Genomic DNA, 18,841 nt, shown 5'->3' on the forward strand with positions numbered 1-18,841 from the left:
CTAACACAGCCTGTGAGCCACAACATTAACATGAGCTGGCATGGTTGGAGTTAGCCCAAGCCATGTAAGCTGTGCTCCTAATAAATGACTTTACCATGCAAAATGACACCCCACATGGCTCATGTCTGGACGTCAACCAGATCGCAGTGGCCCTAGAATGGTAACAGGAGTCAGAAAAGAAGCAGAAATCCAGACACAGGGATATGGATGTGTTTTAATCTCATTTACTGTTCATTTTAAATTAAAAAATAATGTTTTTATTTATACTTTTAATATTTCTTGTAAACCGCCTAGAGGTTTTACTTCAGTGAAAGTGGTAGACAGGGGGTGACCTATTAGCACACATCTGAAACGTGTGAGATTGTGCACAAGCGCACACGCCAAGCCTGGAAGGAACCAAAAATTTCACAAAACACGTGGCATAACTGCACAGGATGAACTTGCTCCTCTGATGCATACGGGGGCCAAGAACGGACCCTCCATGTGAAATGGTCCTCAACTATATGCAATTTGTTAAGTAACATTAAAATAAATAACTGACTGCATCTTCTGGTCAAAGCCCAGTGCCTTGATTTACTCTTGGGAGTCATGTGTAATATACATTTTCTTGACTATAATTTTTCAGCGCACTTTGGGGGAGTTCTGTTTTATAAGGCGGTTAAAATAACCCATGATTCTATAAAAGGATATAAGTAGCATGGTTATGAATTGAGCAAATTTTTGAAGCAATGGGTTTTTCTTGTAGTCCAGCTTCACAGACATGTGATCAAGGAGAGGGAATCACTGTTAATGTTCAAACTGATAAATAAGAGCAACTGAAGGAACATAATAATTCAGGAACAACAGTAAGCAGTCATAGTGTCGATGTTTTGTTGTATTTTGTGGCAATAAATGATTTTTTTTTATGTTGTTCTTGCCAATTTTGGGGGAAGTACAGTGGTACCTCGGGTTACATACGCTTCAGGTTAGAGACTCCTCTAACCCAGAAATAGTACCTCGGGTTAAGAACTTTGCTTCAGGATGAGAACAGAAATCGTGCTCCGCCGGCACGGCAGCAGTGGGAGGCCCCATTAGCTAAAGTGGTGCTTCAGGTTAAGAACAGTTTCAGGTTAAGTACGGACCTCCAGAACAAAGTACTTAACCTGAGGTACCACTGTAGTCTATAAATGAACAAAATGAAAGCATAGACTCATTTCTCTCTGTGCTCTGAAATGCTTAGTGCAGTTTGTTGTGTTTTAAATTGTAACTGTGTATTCACTGAAAGGAACTGAGGTTAAGAAGCATTATGCTATAATAATAATAATAATAATAATAATAATAATAATAATAATAATAAATTTATTTATTTATTTATACTCCACCCATCTGGCTGGGTTTCTCCAGAGTGCTGGATGAGGCCCTGGGAGACCAGGGTTCAAATCCCCCCTCTGCTGCGAAGCTCACTGGATGACTTTGGGCCTGCCACTGCCTCTCAGCCTAACCTACCTCACAGGGTCGTTGTGGAGATAGAATGGGGAGGAGAAGTTATGTTCGCCACCTTGAGCTCCTTGGAAAGAAGGAGGGATATAAATCAAGGAATGAACAAATCTCTAGCTATGATTCACATACACAGCACTTCCAGACCTCATAATCCTTCCCACTAACCAAAATTCTCTGTTTTAGGAATTGTTGGGAGCCTAGCATCCTTGGACAAAGTTCTCGCTGCCCTTTTCCTGAAGAGCAGAGGTTGTTTTACCCCTTGAGGCTCACACCTCAGTCTCCCAAGGAATAGTTGTGTGGCGGACTGTATAAAAGTTAATGTTTTCATCCACTCGGACAAAGGAGAATGGGGACCCTACATCCAAAAGAATGAAGACTCGACAGAATAAAGACTCCGTAAGTGCCCAGGAGACTGCAGGGTAGAGAGGGGGAAGGACTCAGGGTCTCTCCAGTATTGTTGCAAAGCCATCATAGCCAGAAGCCTTACCCTCCATGAATTTGTCTCAGCTCCTTTTAAAGCCATCCAAGTTGTTTTGCGCAATGAGGTAGAATAAACTTAGAGGGGGGTCTGCAGGGGAGACTTTGAGGACATTGGAAAAGCTTAAGGGTTCATGGACATAAATAGCAGGGGAGCTGGTCACTTGTGGACCATTTGCACCTGGGTGATGGATAATTTTTGGGTGCGGTTTGGGGGGAGAAAAGAAGCAAAAAAGGGGGGGATTTGGGTGTTAAATTGTTTCAGTTGATTAATTCTCTGCCTTTTAATTTATAAATTAAGTGACTCAATTCTAAATAAAGCCATGTCTAACAAAAGAAACCCCAACACCCTCAAGATAGGTGTGTTTTCAATATATGAAACGTAAAGCTGGATTATTAACAAATCAATAAACTAAAGTTAACTAATCACTCTTGGGAGGAAAGGTCATCCTAAAGAGGGTTCTTTTTAATCCCCTATTACAATCCCCTATTACAAACGTCCTTCAGTGATATAACTGTGTTCCCCAAACTGTCAGCCTCTGCTGATTAAGACTGAGGTCCACCAAATAATGAATGGACGCTTTAGTGCAGAGGCCTTCAAACATCTCACCTTGATAACTTGCCTCCTGTAGAATTCTCAGGAGAAAATACTCTGAGATGTTGCTGGACTTGTACTCCCATCAATCCCAGACAACTTGGCCATTGGTCAGAGATGTTGGGAGCTGTGATCCAGCATGATCTGGGGAGCACCTCATTGGCTACTCCTGTTCTAGGGTGTACATTCGGTTCACACAAGGTCTGGTCAGGTTCATGGGGCCTCATGAATCTTCACTTACGATGCACCTGGGTCATGTACAACAGTCCCATGCAGAAGGAAAATAATAATAATAATAATAATAATAATAATAATAATAATAATAATAATATATTATTTATACCCCGCCCATCTGGCTGGGCTTCCCCAGCCACTCTGGGCAGCTTCCAAAAATTATTTAGGGCTTTAAAGGTCAGCACCAACACTTTGAATTGCACTCAGAAACATACTGGGAGCCAATGTAGGTCTTTCAAGAGCGGTGTTATGTGGTCTCAGTGGCCGCTCCCAGTCACCAGTCTGGCTGCCGCGTTCTGGATTAGTTGTAGTTTCCGGGTCACCTTCAAAGGTAGCCCCACGTAGAGCACATTGCAGTAGTCTAAGCGAGAGATAACCAGAGCATGCACCACTCTGGCGAGGCAGTCTGCAGGCAGATAGGGTCTCATCCTGTGTACCAGATGGAGCTGGTAGACAGCTGCCCTGGATACCGAATTGACCTGCGCCTCCATGGACAGCTGTGAGTCCAAAATGACTCCCAGGCTGCGCACCTGGTCCTTCAGGGGCACAGTTACCCCATTCAGGACCAGGGAATCCCCCGCACCTGCCCGCCTCCTGTCCCCCCGAAACAGTACTTCTGTCTTGTCAGGATTCAATCTCAATCTGTTAGCTGCCATCCATCCTCCAACCGCCTCCAGACACTCACACAGGACCTTCACTGCCTTCACTGGTTCTGATTTGAAAGGAAGAGCAGCAGTAACGGGCAGAGTGCCTTTCAGGAAAGTTTGTGCACCATTGTTGAAGTCCACAACGAGGCATCCTTGACAAGCCTCCAAGGAACCTCAGAGTTTCCTGAAACACAGCGTGAAAACTGCAGATTTATTAATGGATAAGTAAGATAATGGACTAGGCAGAACTGGCAAAATTAACAGCAAAATGAAGAGAACCTAATGATGAGTGTTTTATGGAAGAATGGATGGCTTTTTCGGGATACTTAAGGAAATATTATAGCATGATGGAAGTCACAAGCAGGATTTGAGCTATGAACCAACAGATGTAATTAGATTATAATAATTGTGGTTATGATTTAATAGATGGAAGATAGGGTGCACCAGAAGGGGAGGAACAGCAACTCCATGGAAAACAAGGTGGGAAGTCGCAAAAAAAACATCAAAAAGACGAAATTGTGCTTGTTTGTATATGTTAAAAATGTTGAAACTTAATAAAATATAATCGGAGGGTGGGGGAACCTATCACTTTGACAGTTCCATGCATCAAAGCGATGGTGCGATTCAACCCTGAGAAACACTTGTCAGAATAGGGTGGGATTGGCCCCAGCTTGGGATAAGCAGGAGGCACTTTAACAGGACCATTGAAAGAAGCCTCTCGTCTCTCCGTTAATTTTCTCTGCAGATGTCGATGCGGAGTGGTAGGAAGAAGGAGACTCCAGGGCCCCGAGAGGAGCTCAGGACCCGGGGCCGAGCCTCTCCAGGTGGCGTCAGCACTTCCAGCAGTGATGGCAAGGCTGAGAAATCCCGGCAAACTTCCAAGGTAGGTCATCATAGCTTCCGTGTCAAGCTACACTTTTGCAGCTCAAGAATTGGAAGTGACAGTAACACACTTATTTGAGTTGCACCAGATAGTCCCCCGTTTTGGTTTTTATGTGCAGTAGAAGCAAGATGTTCTACCCAAATGCACCAATGGGAAATGCAAGTTTGTGGAATTCTTCACATCCATGGCACATGGTACCTGAGACCAGTAAGACGGCATCTCTGGAACTCTTATGCTGCACCATCGTGACCCTATCAAGAGTCAGGAAAATTAGAATAAGCAATGATGAATGTTTACCTTTTATTTAATTCACCTTTGTTGTGATTTTGCAGGGGTTTGTGCGGCCTTGTTAATATGATTTTGTTTCCTTAACCTTTTTGAAAGTCTGAATGAAAAATTGCGTTAAAAAAAAAGCTGTTTTAGAAATCTCTCCAAAAAACCACTTAGATTGTTAAAATAGTTGCTGTTCAAAAATCCTTTTGAGTGAAGTTGTTTTAGCCAGCAACTGATTCTTTAGCACCTCTGTCTATCTATTTATCTATCTATCATCTATCTATCTGTCTGTCTATCTGTCTATCTGTCTGTCTGACTGTCTATCTATCATCTATCTATCTGTCTGTCTGTCTGACTGTCTATCTATCATCTATCTATCCATCCATCTATCTCTCTGTCTGTCTATCATCTGTCTGTCTGTCTGTCTGTCTGTCTGTCTATCCATCCATCCATCCATATCTATCTATCTGTCTGTCTGTCTGTCTGTCTATCTATCTATCTATCTGTTGCTTCTTCCTCCTGGATGGAAAAGCCTCACAGCGCTATGCTCAGTGTCAGCACTGTGTCCAAGTGAGAGCAATACAAATTAACAACTGAACAACAATTGCTCCCGCGAGCAAATGCTTTGCAGCCCTCAGTTATGCACCCCAGAGTGCTTCCTCTTTGGAGCAATTATTGTCCACTTGTTAATTTGCATTATCTTCACTCTCACAAACATGGATAGCTCAGTCAGTCAGAGTGTGGGGCTGATAACGCCAAGGCGGCAGGTCCGATCCCCATATGGGGCAGCTGCACATTCCTGCATTGCAGGGGGTGGACTAGATGACGCTCAGAGTCCCTTCCAACTCTACAATTCTATGTAATCACTTCTCCTGTGTTTTGTCATCAAGTAACAAAATATGATCACCTGCATAGCCTCACAATGCCTTCCCGTTCTCTTCCCGAACTTTGAACAAAGGGATCATTCCTTGGACTAGTACAGGAAATAGTTTCATCTAGTCCAGCATGCACATTGTGTTACATTACATTTTCCACAGTTAATAGAAGGCAAAAAACAAACAAACGTACATTGCAAAACTTGGGGGAGAAATTTCTAACCGGGCCTCTCTCTGCCTTGCAGAAGGGTCGTGTGGAGGAGTCCATGGCCCCTAAAGGAAGCAAGCAAAGCCGCCCAGAGGAGATATCGGAGAGCGAAGGAGAGGACACCAATGCCCCAAAGAAAACTAAAACCGAGGTGGGGTTTCCCTGGCCACAGGCCTCCTCTCCCTGCGTGCCCCAAACACCTCCTGAGGTGTCCTGTCCCAGGGCCTTCTAAGGCTGTTCCTGCCTTTCCTGTGTTCACCTGGTTTCCTGTGCTCACCTGTGCTAGGTCTGGCTACCTGGCGGATGTGCTTCCATACCGGAGACCTCACCAAGCCACAATGGCTGCAGGTTCTTCTTGCGTGAGCAAGGCATACCACCCTTGGAGAGCCCAAATTTGCTGTGCACCCAAATTCTCCCTCTAGGACCCTCCCCCTTGCGAGACCCTCTGCTCAACCTGTGACTCATCTTTCCACTCCAGGAGCTGCCGAGGCCTCAGTCCCCCTCGGACGTTGACAGCCTCGATGGCCACAGCTTCAACGATGAGACAAGCAGCGACCCTCGCGACATCGACCAGGACAACCGGAGCACCTCGCCCAGCGTCTACAGCCCCGGCAGTGTGGAGAACGACTCTGACTCCTCCTCAGTGCTGTCCCAGGGGCCGGCCCGCTCCTACCACCACCCCCCACTCTTCCCCCAGAGCCCCTCTCCTGCCCCCCTGGCAGAGGGCCTAGCTCGCCCACCAGAGCCAAACTTTGGCCTGGCAGGGGACGTTCATCCTCCGGGCCCCGCCGGCAGTTACCAGCCGCAACTTGAGGCCCAGGCCTCGAGGATTTTCCAGGCGCAAGCCCCGCCGCCTCCCACTCTGTCTGCCAATTCCTCTTCTTCCTCGTCCTCACCTTCCTCCTCTACCTCCTCCTCCTCCTGCACGACCCACGTTCCCCTCTACTCTGGCGCCAACGTGGTCCAGATGGGGCCCAAAGCAGTTGGCGCAGGGCCAGGCCTCCCTGCGCCAGGCGGGCGAGAGCAATCCCTTGGCACCAAGCACAACCCGCCCCCGACAACCCCCATTTCCTTGGCCCCAGTGGCGGGGGGCCTGCCCCCTCAGAAAACCCCTCCGAACAACTCCCCCTCGGTGCTCCCTTCCTCCGCGGCCGCTTTCCCCCACGTCCTTGCCAACCTGCCCCCGCCGCCCGCTCTGAGGCCCCTCAACAATATGTCGGCCGCCTCCAGCTCCCCGGGGGTGGCGGGGCAAGCGCTGGGCGGGCACCTCCCGCCCCCCCATGGGATGGGCCAGGACAAGTCGCCCGTCCCTTCCCGCTACCCCTACGCCCCCGCCCCGCCCCCACCCAGCTCTTCGGCTGCCCAGTACGCTCTGCCGCCCCCTTCCCAGGCCCTCCCCAGCTACAGCTCCTCCTATGGCCACTCTTTTCCCCAGCCCAGCAGCCTCTCCGTCGCCAGCCAGCCCCCCAAGTACACCCAGCCCTCCATGCCCTCCCAGCCAGTGTGGAGCCAAGGGCCGCCGCCCTATAGCCGCCCCCTGGGCAACGTCGGCTCACACCCTCCGGCCGCTTTCCCGGGACAGGCCGCCCTACACCAGCAGCAGCACCAGCATCACAGCCACGGCAGTGGTGCAGGGGGCCCAGCAGCGGCCGCGGCAGCCCCCCAGGCCCCCGGAGGGTATCCCCACCCACTGGAGCCAGGCCCGCACCACCCGTCCCATGCCGCCTATGGCCTCCGCCTCTACCCGCCCCACGGCCATGCCACGTACAGCCAGGCCCCCTCTGCGTCTTCCTCTTCCGCCTCCTCGTCCTCTGCCTCTTCTTCTTCTTCTTCCACCACCTCCTCTTCTTCCTCCTCCTCTGCACCCCAGGGAACGTACCCGGGAGTCTGCAGCCACCCCCAGGGGCAAAACACCGCGGCCTACACATTCCCACCGCCGCCACCGCCTTCGCCTGCCCACGGAGCCGGACCACCGGTCACCTCCGCCTCCGCCACCCTCTCCACCGTCATCACCACCATGGCCTCGACCTCGGCAGCACCCTACAAGACGGCGTCGCCCCCGGCGGGGCCCCCCTCGGTAACCCCCTACGGGAAGCGGACGGCCTCTCCGTCCCCCACCTTCCAGCCCCCGGCCCCCTACAAGCCGGGCTCCCCTCCTTCCTCCTCCTCCTCCTCTTCCTCAGCATCCTCATTCCGTGCAGCCACCCCACCGGGGTACAGGCTGGCCTCTTCCCCTGCGGGTGGGGGCTACAAGGCCCCCTCGCCGGCCCCCGTGGCTCCCCCAGCTGCGGGGGGCATGCCGGCCCCTCCCCCTCCCTTGCCCCCGCTGCCCCTCAGTGCCGCGCAGATCAAGCAAGAGCCCTCCGAGGAATACGAGCCCCCGGAGAGTCCGATGCCCCCCGTCCGGAGCCCCTCGCCAGCCCCCAAGGTGGTGGACGTGGCAAGCCATGCCAGCCAGTCTGCGAGGTGAGGAAGGAAAGGGATCCAGGAACAGGGCGGAAGGGAGAGGAATGGGGGAGAGATGGGGTAAGGATGAGTGGGAAGGGTTGGGAAATCTCAGAGCCTCTGGATGTGAACGGGATCCGTTCCAGAGCCCCGTTCACATCCTGAGTAGAACGCAACCCGCGTCTGCGTGTGCATGGGTCACGATTTGCCGCTTCTGCGCATGCACGTGCCGTCATTTTGAGCGTCTGCGCATGTGCGAGCGGTGAAACCTGGAAGTAACGCATTCCGTTACTTCTGGGTCACCATGGAGCGTAACCTGAAAATGCTCAACCTGAAGGATATTTAACCCAAGGTATGACTGTAATAAAAGAAGTTCTGCCATTGGGCCTGCACTGTGTGTGAACCGCCAATCCAAGCGCAGCACCTTAGCCATCTTCTGGTGGTTTTGCTCTCAATGGCCAAAAGTGGTCCCCTACTTCTGTATGGGGCATTATTCTATCTAGTTCTTACAAAGAAGTTCTTACAAAGCAACTAGATAGAATAATGCCTACATATTTTCACTTTAAGTAGCATGGGACTAGACCCTTCCTTTTAGTTTCAATGAAATACAGTCGTACCTTGGATCCCAAACGCCTTGGTACTCGGACGTTTTGGCTCCCGAATGCTGCAAAGCCAGAAGTGACTGTTCTGGTTTGTGAACATTCTTTGGAACCCGAATGTCCGACGGGGCTGCTGCGGCTTCTGATTGGCTGCAGGTGCTTCCTGCAGCCAATCAGAAACTACATTTCGGTTTCTGAATGTTTTGGAAGTCAAACGGACTTCCGGAATGGATTCCGTTCGACTTCCAAGGTCGAACATGTATTAAAAACCTGGAAATGTGCCCCAGAGACTTCCCTGTGACTCAGAGCTGTAGGATGCGCCTTGAAAAATCTCAGAAGCCAGAATTGGACTTTTTGTGGATCAAGTGGGTAGGCAATCTTCACTAGTGCCCCACAACATTCCTTGCTTTCCTCATCCCCCACCAACACTAGTGGAAACAGGATAAATTATGCAACAACAAAAGAGAGAGGGGGAATTCTGCCTATTGGCTTCATTGATCTAATTCACACAGATTGGAGAATTCATATATTTTTTGCTTGAGAAATTAGGGAGCAGGGTCTGTGAGGGGCATAGTCTGGGGAGACAGTATGGCATAGAGAATAATCCCAAGAGGCTAGCTAGAGAGGAATTTGCCCCCCCTCCTGGGTTTTGGAGGATTCAGATACAGTTGTACCTTGGTTTTCGAACAGCTTAGTTCTCGAACGTTTTGTCTCCCGAACGCCGCAAACCCGGAAGTGGCTGTTCCAGTTTGTGAACTTATTTTGGAAGCCAAACATTCAATGAGGCTTCCATGGCTTCTGATTGGCTGCAGGATCTTCCTGCAGCCAATCAGAAGCCGTGATTTGGATTCCATTTGCCCTCCGAGGTATGGCTGTATATACATACTATTTTCCTTTGAAGGCATATTTCTCAGTTGTCCTCACCACTTTTGGCCTTCCCTCCTTCTCCATTTCATTTGGGCGTTGACGCCTTCTTCCTTCTTCCCTTCCACAGGTTCAATAAACACTTGGACCGCGGCTTCAACTCCTGCTCACGGACCGATCTCTACTTTGTACCACTGGACGGCTCCAAGCTGGCCAAGAAGCGGGCAGATCTTGTGGAGAAGGTGCGCAGGGAGGCTGAGCAGAAGGCCCGGGAGGAGAAGGAGCGTGAAAGGGAGCGAGAGCGAGAGAAGGAGAGGGAGAGGGAGAAGGAACGGGAGCTGGAAAGAAGTGTGGTAAGTACCAGCTCTGGAGCCCCCGTTTCCCAGTTAAAAGGGTAGGAAACTGCCAGGTTTCCACCAGTGATGAGCAGAGCCAATGTTGGACAGAACAATGGTGTAGTCAACATGGTGGTCTGGTGCCAAACCTGACGAATGAATGGCCTGACTTGGGACAAGGCCTTTTCAGTTATGCCTGTAATTGTCATGGACTGGTTGGACACTGAGGAATGGTGGGAGAAATCAGCTGGGAACCCCCCAAGCAGAGAAGGCTCAGAGTCCGGAGATTGGTGGTGGGACAACGATGAGTGGTCAGAGGGAGAAGGTGGGGAAGAGGAGGTGGAAGCTGAAGTGGTCACAGGGCTTAGTGAGCGGGGAGAGTCTGTGGCAGAGAGAAGTCCAGAATCAGAGGCAGAAGCTGAAGCAGGAGAGGAGGGAGGCCAAGAGGCAGAAATCAGTCTAGCTGGTGAAGAGTCACAGATGTCTTTCCCTCCTGCTGCAACAAGCTCTCCCAGAACCAGAAGAGGCATGAAAAGGGTGAAGGAGGGGTTGACTTCATGCAGGCGCAGTATTCGATTGCTTGTGGGGAGGACCCAGAGAGGAGGGGACTTAGGCAGCTGTGGAAAGGCAGGGACCTTCAATCTCAGCAAATGCTTCATGGAGGCAAGCCCTACTGGAGATGAGTTGCTATGCTCATTAGGACTGACACTCCCGTGTCGATCGTGTTTTTGCCAATATAGAGATAACTCTCAACTTGCACAGTGTGATTTACTTCTGGCTCGCTTCTGACAATAACACAGGACCCCTTGCTGCTAATGAAAAGGAATGTAGCTCATTGAGGAGTGTTGTGTACAGGTGTATTTTGATGCATTGAATAGAATGAAAGTTTATGAGTCATGGCAGAGGGGAGAGCACGTGTACAAATTCAACACTTTGTTTTGTTAATGTCGTTAATATTATTTTATAGCTATGAATGTTGTTGTACTTCAATGTGTATCTTATTTTTTAGTTGTTTTGTTAATAGCGTTACAGAGATGGTAATTGTTTGATTTGGGGTTGTTTTACTGATGATTAGTTAAGTACAGTGGTACCTCGGGATAAGAACATAATTAGTTCTTGAGGTCCGTTCTTAACCTGAAACTGTTCTTAACCTGAAGCACCACTTTAGATAATGGGGCCTCCTGCTGCTGCCGCGCCACCGGAGCACGATTTCTGTTCTCATCCTGAAGCAAAGTTCTTAACCCGAGGTACTATTTCTGGGTTAGCGGAGTCTGTAACCTGAAGCGTATGTAACCTGAAGTGTATGTAACCCGAGGTACCACTGTATTCCATACGATTCATGCTGTACAGTGGTACCTCGGGTTACATGCGCTTCAGGTTACAGACTCCGCTAACCCAGAAATAGTACCTCAGGTTAAGAACATTGCTTCAGGATGAGAACAGAAATCGCGCAGTGGTGGTGTGGCGGCAGTGAGAGGCCCCATTATCTAAAGTGGTGCTTCAGGTTAAGAACAGTTTCAGGTTAAGAACGGACCTCTGGAACGAATTAAGTTCTTAACCCGAGGTACCACTGTATTTGTGATGTTCCATTATGTTATTTTTATCTGTTGTTTGTAAGCCGCTTTGGGGTTTATTTGAATAAAAAGCTGCATAGAAACAGAATCGATCAATCAATTGAACACGCTTTGGGATTTCTTTGGCTAAAAAGTGGCATACAAACATAATCAATCAAACACGCCTCTCTCTGGTCTTTTGCAGAAGGTGGCGCAAGAAGGCCGCGCAGTGGAGTGCGCCTCTCTGGGGCCCGTCCCTCACCGCCCGTCGTTTGAGCAAGGCAGCGCCGTTGCCACTGTCCCCCCCTACCTGGGCCCCGACACGCCGGCGCTCCGCACCCTCAGCGAGTACGCGCGGCCCCACGTCATGTCCCCCAGCAACCGCAACCACCCCTTCTACGTCCCGCTGGGCGCGGTGGACCCCGGACTGCTAGGCTACAACGTGCCGGCCATCTACAGCAGCGACCCGGCCACCCGGGAGAGGGAGCTCCGAGAGCGGGAGGCCCGCGAGCGAGACCTCCGGGACCGCGACCTGCGCGAGCGCCTCAAGCCCGGCTTCGAGGTGAAGCCCGCCGAGTTGGAGCAGCTGCACGCCGTGCCCAGCGCCACCATGGATCCTTTCCCGCGGCACGGGGGGCTGGCTCTGCAGGCCGGCCCGGGCCTGCACCCCGCTTTCCCTTTCCACCCGGGGCTGGGCCACCTGGAGAGGGAGCGGCTAGCGCTGGCGGCCGGCCCTGCCCTGCGGCCCGACATGTCCTACGCCGAGCGACTGGCAGCCGAGCGGCAGCATGCTGAAAGAGTGGCCGCCCTGAGCAACGACCCCTTGGCCCGGCTGCAGATGCTCAACGTGACCCCCCATCACCACCAGCACTCCCACATCCACTCCCACCTTCATCTCCACCAGCAGGACGCCATCCACGCAGGTGAGGAGCGGGGCCTCTCTCTCCAACATGCCTTGGCATCACTTTTAAGTCTTGTCCTTAATCATAATAATTGCATTATTTCTAGGCCATCCATCTGACTGGGTTGCCCCAGCAAAATATTAAGTAAAATATTAAACATTGAATAAACAAAATATTGAAAGCACAGGCCCCTGGCAATACTGAGGACCTTCACAGTGGTATAGCAAGAACAGCAACAACAACAAAAACATGGGTAATGATTTGGGGCACATTTCCAAGTTTTTCATATTTCATTGAAACAAAAAGGGAAGTCTCTAGTCCCATGCTACTTAAAGTGAAAATTGTTGTTGTTGCTGTTTAGTCGTTTAGTCGTGTCCGACTCTTCGTGACCCCCTGGACCAGAGCACGCCAGGCACTCCTGTCTTCCACTGCCTCCCGCAGTTTGGTCAAACTCATGCTGGCAGCTTCGAGAACACTATCCAACCATCTTGTCCTCTGTCGTCCCCTTCTTCATCGAACATTAAAAACTTTCCTGAACAGGGTTGCCTTCAGATGTCTTCTGAAAGTCAAATAGTTGTTTATCTGTTTGATATCTGATAGGAGGGCATTCCACAGGGCGGGTGCTACCTCTGAGAAGGCCCTCTGCCTGGTTCCCCTGTAACTTCACTTCTTGCAGTCAGTTTGAGCCCCACGTTGGACAAAATATTCCTGCATTGTAGGGGGTGAACCTAGGTGACCATTTTGGTCTCTTCCAGCTCATGGTTACAGTGATGGGCCTCTGTTCTGGCTGTGCCATTTCAGCCGGCAAGGCATGGAATTCTTACATGAATGAACGCTGTTGCATACAAGATAATCTCCTGCACATGGGAAACTGGTGTGTGTCATATGGGACTAGAATCATTCTGCCTGGTGTATCTTCTGCACGATGGGGATTTTTGCACGCGGAACAGCAGTCAGTTGTGCAGACCCCCACATTCTGTCTGACATGGTACAGCCCAAACCTGGGCTTGGCACCTCACCTAGAAGTTAAGCTTCAAGGAACTGTTCTGTTCTTTTCAGCCTGGAAGTGCCAATTAATTAATTAATAGTCTGTGTATTTTCAGCCTGTTACAGGCTTTGATTGCAAGTTGAAAGACGAACTCTTGAGACTCTGCTTCCCTCTTTCTTATCTGTGGACTTTTTCTGCAATCCAAATTTTGCAGAGAAATGCTGGATTCTGCCACTTGAATACTGTTACTCAAATCAAGCAAACGTCCACCCAAAATTGTTGCTTATTTTGCAAATTTCATTCTGCTTTTGCTGGTCAGGGAGGGAAAATGAACTCTGAAGTACTAAAGTCTCTGGACATAACCTCTGGACATTTTATTCAGTCACTCTTTGGGGGCTCTTTGTATTCCTATCTTTGCATGTGTAAAAGCTAGAATCTTGTTGAGATTCTCAGGGATCTGGTTACATGAATCAGGCCCCTTCATGAGAGGAAGAGGAGTGGTATGAATGTTAATGTGGGCAATGACATCCAGCACCTCGTATCACCTCAGCTGCAAATTCTCTCTGTAGCTGTAGATATTATGTTGTGAACTGCCCCGAGATCTATGGGATGAAGGACGGTAAACAAATTTAATAAAATAATAATAATAATAATAATAATAATAATAATAATAATAATAGCTGTTTTTCTCAGTGGATCCAATACCAATCTGCAATGTGTGGGTAATACTTGTCTACCTTACAAGGGTGTTGCAAAGATTACTGAAAAAATGCCACATAAATGCTAACATACAATTTAGCCTGAATGCAAAAAAATCAGGAAGAAATTGTATTTGAATTTACAGTCGTATCTCGGAAGTCGAATGCCTTTTGACTCGAACGTTTAGGCTCCCGAATGCCACAAACCCAGAAGTGAGTGTTCCGGTTTGCAAAGGTTTTTAGGAACCCAAACGTCCAATGTGGTTTTGCAGCTTCCGATTGGCTGCAGGAACTTCCTGCAGCCATTCGGAAGCTGCACCTTGGTTTCTGAACGTTTTGGAAGTCGAACGGACTTCTGGAACGGATTCCGTTCGACTTCCAAGGTAGGACTTTATTGCATATTACACACCACCTTTTTTCCCCTCCTGTTGCTCTCTATATCCCATGCCATAAGCTAACTGTTTACAATCTTCATTTCCTCAGCTTCCGCCTCTGTTCATCCTCTTATCGATCCACTGGCCTCCGGGTCACATCTCACCCGGATACCCTACCCAGCTGGTACCATCCCTAATCCGCTCCTTCCTCACCCACTGCATGAAAATGAGGTGCTGCGCCACCAGCTTTTTGGTAAGATCTCTGTAAGGGATGGGGGAGTGCAGCATAGAGGCAGGGAAGAGAACTGACAGAACGAAAAGCGGGAGTGTGAGAAAATGGATTGAGTGTGGCAGAGAGCATAGGCGCATGCGTGGAACTGCAAAACAACTGTGAATCAAAAGTGAGGATCTGATTAGGGAGCAAGGGAAGATCTCTTGGATGTGGGATAATAGACTCTGGGGGTCTGGTCTTCACAGAAATATGTGCTCTTTCACACCTTCTTCTACTGTGGGTCCTTCTCTTTCCCTTTTATTTATGGAAATAAGACAGGGAAGTGTGCAGGCAGCATTTTCTCTATCTAACCAATGGCTTGCCGAGAATATAAATCTGATCCCGGCTTACAGGGTTGCAGCCAATGAATGCCAAGGCGCTGTGTCAATCGACAAGCACGCGGGAGATTATTTTTAATTACATTAGAATGTGCTTTGTTACTGTTATTTGATAAAGGGAAGAATCTTCAGCTTGCAGGCTCTTGGGTCAGACAGGTGGAAACTGAAGGAGACCCACTGCAGATTTCAGCTGGGGCATTGCTTCAGCTCTGTAAGGCAAAAGCGCAGAGCAAGGGCCGGGTGGCTCATGGGCAGAGCAACTGCTTGGCATGCAGAAGGCACTAGGTACAACCCGCAGCAATTCTAGGGAGGGGTGTGGGATAGGCTCCTGTCTGAAAGCTTTGGAGAGCTGCTGCCCGATGCAAAGGAAGGTGGCGGGCAGCTTGCCTTAGGCAGGTATACAGAAGAGGGAATGAGGGCAGGCACACTTTTTTTCAGCCCTCCGCGGCAAGCTGCCTCTGCTGCTGAAATTCTGCCTGAAATTCTGAGAGCCAGTGTGGTGTAGTGGTTAAGAGCGGTAGACTCGTAATCTGGTGAACCGGGTTCGCTTCCCCGCTCCTCCACATGCAGCTGCTGGGTGACCTTGGGCCAGGCACACTTCTTTGAAGTCTCTCAGCCCCACTCACCTCACAGAGTGTTTGTGGTGGGGGAGGAAGGGAAAGGAGAATGTTGGCCGCTTTGAGACTCCTTCGGGTAGTGATAAAGGTAAAGGTAAAGGGACCCCTGACCATTAGGTCCAGTTGTGACCGACTCTGGGGTTGCGGTGCTCATCTCGCTTTATTGGCTGAGGGAGCCGGCATACAGCTTCCGGGTCATGTGGCCAGCATGACTAAGCCGCTTCTGGCGAACCAGAGCAGCGCACAGAAACGCCGTTTACCTTCCCGCCGGAGCAGTACCTATTTATCTACTTGCACTTGGATGTGCTTTCGAACTGCTAGGTTGGCAGGAGGGTAGTGATAAAGTGGGATATCAAATCTAAACTCTTCTTCTTTTGTGCCACTGTTAAAGGCAAAGAACCCATGCGGTTCGCCATGATCACCCCAAAATGTGACTTGTCCTTGTTTTGTTCTGTGGCTCCAGCTGCCCCCTACAGAGACCTGCCAGGCTCTCTCTCGGCTCCGATGTCGGCAGCGCATCAGCTCCAAGCCATGCATGCACAGTCAGCAGAGCTCCAGCGCCTGGCCCTGGAACAGCAGCAGTGGCTGCACGCTCATCACCCTCTGCACGGAGTGCCGCTCCCCACGCAGGAGGATTACTACAGGTGAGTGGCTTCTTTGTGCGGGGATGGGGGGGGGGACAAGTGTGGTTTTGCGCTAGCATGAAGGGACCAGCAGGGATCCCAAGAGCAGAATTGTTAAGAAGCTGCCTGCTCCCAGACACAACAGCTTCCAATCTTCTCCTTAATATAGGTTTCCAAAGTGTGTTTCAGGGTTTTGAAAGTCCTTCCTGTTGCCCCAGGGCCCTAGTGATACTGAGGACGTTTACAGTGGAATATGAATAATATGCCACTTTGGGCAGCTTCCAACAAGTGCAGGCCTCAGTCCTGTATATCTAAAGGAGTGTCTCCACCCCCATCGTTCTACCCGGACACTGAGGTCCAGCGCCAAGGGCCTTCTGGCGGTTCCCTCACTGCCAAGTTACAGGGAACCAGGCAGAGGGCCTTCTAGGTAGTGGCACCCGCCCTGTGGAACGCCCTCCCACCAGATGTCAAAGAGAACAACAACTACTAGACTTTTAGAAGACATCTGAAGGCAGCCCTGTTTAGGGAAGCTTTTAATGTTTGATTCATTACTGTATTTTAATATTTTGTTGAAAGCCACCCAGAGTGGCTGGGGAAGCCCAGCTGGATGGGCAGGGTATAAATAAATTATTATTATTATTATTATTATTAAGCATAATAATAAATAATCGAACATTAAAAACTTCCCTATACAGGGCTGCCTTCAGATGTCTTCTAAGAGTCAGGTAGTTGTTTATTTCCTTGACATCCAATGGGAGGGCCATTCCACAGGGCGGGCACCACCACCAAGAAGGCCCTCTGCCTGGTTCCCTGTAACTTCCCATCTTGCAGTGAGGGAACCACCAGAAGGCCCTCGGAGCTGGACCTCTGGGCCTGGGCTGGACGATGGAGTGGAAACGCTCCTTCAGGTATGCAGGGCCAAGGCCGTTTAGGGCTTTTAAAGGTCAGCACCAACCCTTTGAATTGTGCTCGGAAACGTACTGGGAGCCAATGTGGATCTTTTAGGACTGGTGTTATATGGTCCCGGCAGCCACTCCCAGTCACCAGTCCAGCTGCCGCATTCTGGACTAGTTTCTGGGTCACCTTCAAAGGTAGCCCCACGTAGAGTGCATTGCACTAGTCCATGTGGGAGATAACCACAGCATGTATCACTCTGGCAGGACAGTGCGCCAGCTGGTAGGGTGTCAGCCGGCGTACCAGATGGAGCTGGTAGACAGCTGCCCTGGACACAGAAGAAGGCTGCTAATGGAAAGCGACAAGATTGCCTTGAAATGAGCAAAATAAAAGGTGCACGTTTGTGGTGTTTTGTTCACTCTTTCTTCTCTATTTCTCCCCCTTGCTCTTCTCCCCAGTCACCTGAAAAAAGAAAGTGACAAGCCCCTCTAAGCAGATCCCATTCCCCATGGCGACGTCATTGACCTTCTTGCTGCTGCTGCTGCTTCTGAAAGAGAGGAAGAGAGGAAGATTTGCCAACCAAACCCTGGAAGCTGCACAGTGACACAACTTCTAATGTCGTTTAATGGGAGAGGGACGAAAGCAGGCTGACCCCTGGCGGGAGGGGGGGTGGCGAAAGGGGAAGGACAAGCAGGGCGCCAAACACCAAGCAAGGATTCCGAACCTGTGGCTAAATGTGCCCTTGTATCCTGTAAGCAAAGGTATATAAACCATCGTGCATCTATTTTTCTGCCCTCCCCACCCCACCCCCTGCAAACCTCGGGCAAATTGTGGCCAGTCAGCAGGAACTTCGAAAGGCATGGGGGGAGTCTCCAAAAGCCCCCTTCCTCCATGCCTTGACGCAGGAGAGAGTCCAGAAGACTCGCGGGACGTTTCAAGAATGCATGGCCACGTTCTTGCTCAGCCCCCCGAGAGACGGGGGCCGAGCCGAGAGGTGCAAAGCGCCACAGGACTGTTCCACGAGGGCAGCTGCCTTTTTTCTTCGTATCCATGCCTAGAGGGAAGGAGCACTGGCGAGCTGCAGAACTGTTTGAAGGATGGAAACTGCCCTTTCCCCTCCCACCTCGTGGGGGTGAGGAGGGCGGAGGTGGATGCAGCCGAGTGACGAAAAAAAGCACGTTTGGGACTTTCCACGATGGCAGCTGCCCCTTTCCCCCTCCACCCCCTTCCAGTTGATGTACTTTTAACTCATGCACATTCTGTTAGACGTGGCGGTTTTGCGTAGCAATTTGTGGTTCCTTGATCTCCCCGTGTGTGTGTCTAATCTCACGGTTGTATATCTTGATCTGTCCTCATATATATTTACATAAGAACATTAAAAGATGCCCAACTATGGGAGGAGAATCTCCCTACACACCCAATTTTCCCCACACACATTCAAATAATTTTTATACAAAGGGCACTCTTAAAAGTGTGGGGCAGGGGGGGGGAGGGGGAGAGAAAGAAACTAGCAAAGCAACAACAACAAAAAAGAAGCGTACTGGAAACTGTTCTGCTTTGTTCGTTTTCTGCACGCCCCGCGGGGGCTATTATTACCAAGAGGATAAGATTTTTGAAACCACATCCCCTGCTATTTTGTTGCAAAGTGTGGAAGTGGAACAGGACACTG

At 50.1% G+C, this 18,841-nt stretch overlaps 1 protein-coding gene across 3 annotated transcripts in view; it reads left to right on the forward strand.

Annotated features, from left to right (window-relative positions):
- ATN1 (atrophin 1) overlaps positions 1-18,593 on the forward strand; it is a 31,133-nt gene extending 12,540 nt beyond the window's left edge. For 2 of the 3 annotated variants that reach the window (XM_083592901.1, XM_083592902.1), the window contains exons 2-11: positions 1,663-1,875; positions 3,859-3,912; positions 4,178-4,315; positions 5,709-5,822; positions 6,150-8,137; positions 9,710-9,932; positions 11,673-12,390; positions 14,539-14,682; positions 16,119-16,299; positions 17,631-18,593. In XM_083592901.1, coding sequence (XP_083449027.1) covers positions 1,798-1,875; positions 3,859-3,912; positions 4,178-4,315; positions 5,709-5,822; positions 6,150-8,137; positions 9,710-9,932; positions 11,673-12,390; positions 14,539-14,682; positions 16,119-16,299; positions 17,631-17,664 — 3,672 coding nt within the window. In that variant the 5' untranslated portion in view covers positions 1,663-1,797 and the 3' untranslated portion in view covers positions 17,665-18,593. The remainder of the gene's footprint in view (positions 1-1,662; positions 1,876-3,858; positions 3,913-4,177; positions 4,316-5,708; positions 5,823-6,149; positions 8,138-9,709; positions 9,933-11,672; positions 12,391-14,538; positions 14,683-16,118; positions 16,300-17,630) is intronic. The other variant, XM_083592903.1, reaches the window with a different exon arrangement.
- The last annotated feature ends 248 nt before the right edge of the window (positions 18,594-18,841 follow it).

Source organism: Podarcis filfolensis (genome assembly GCF_964270895.1).
Source record: "Podarcis filfolensis genome assembly, chromosome: 17".
Lineage (NCBI taxonomy): Eukaryota > Metazoa > Chordata > Lepidosauria > Squamata > Lacertidae > Podarcis > Podarcis filfolensis.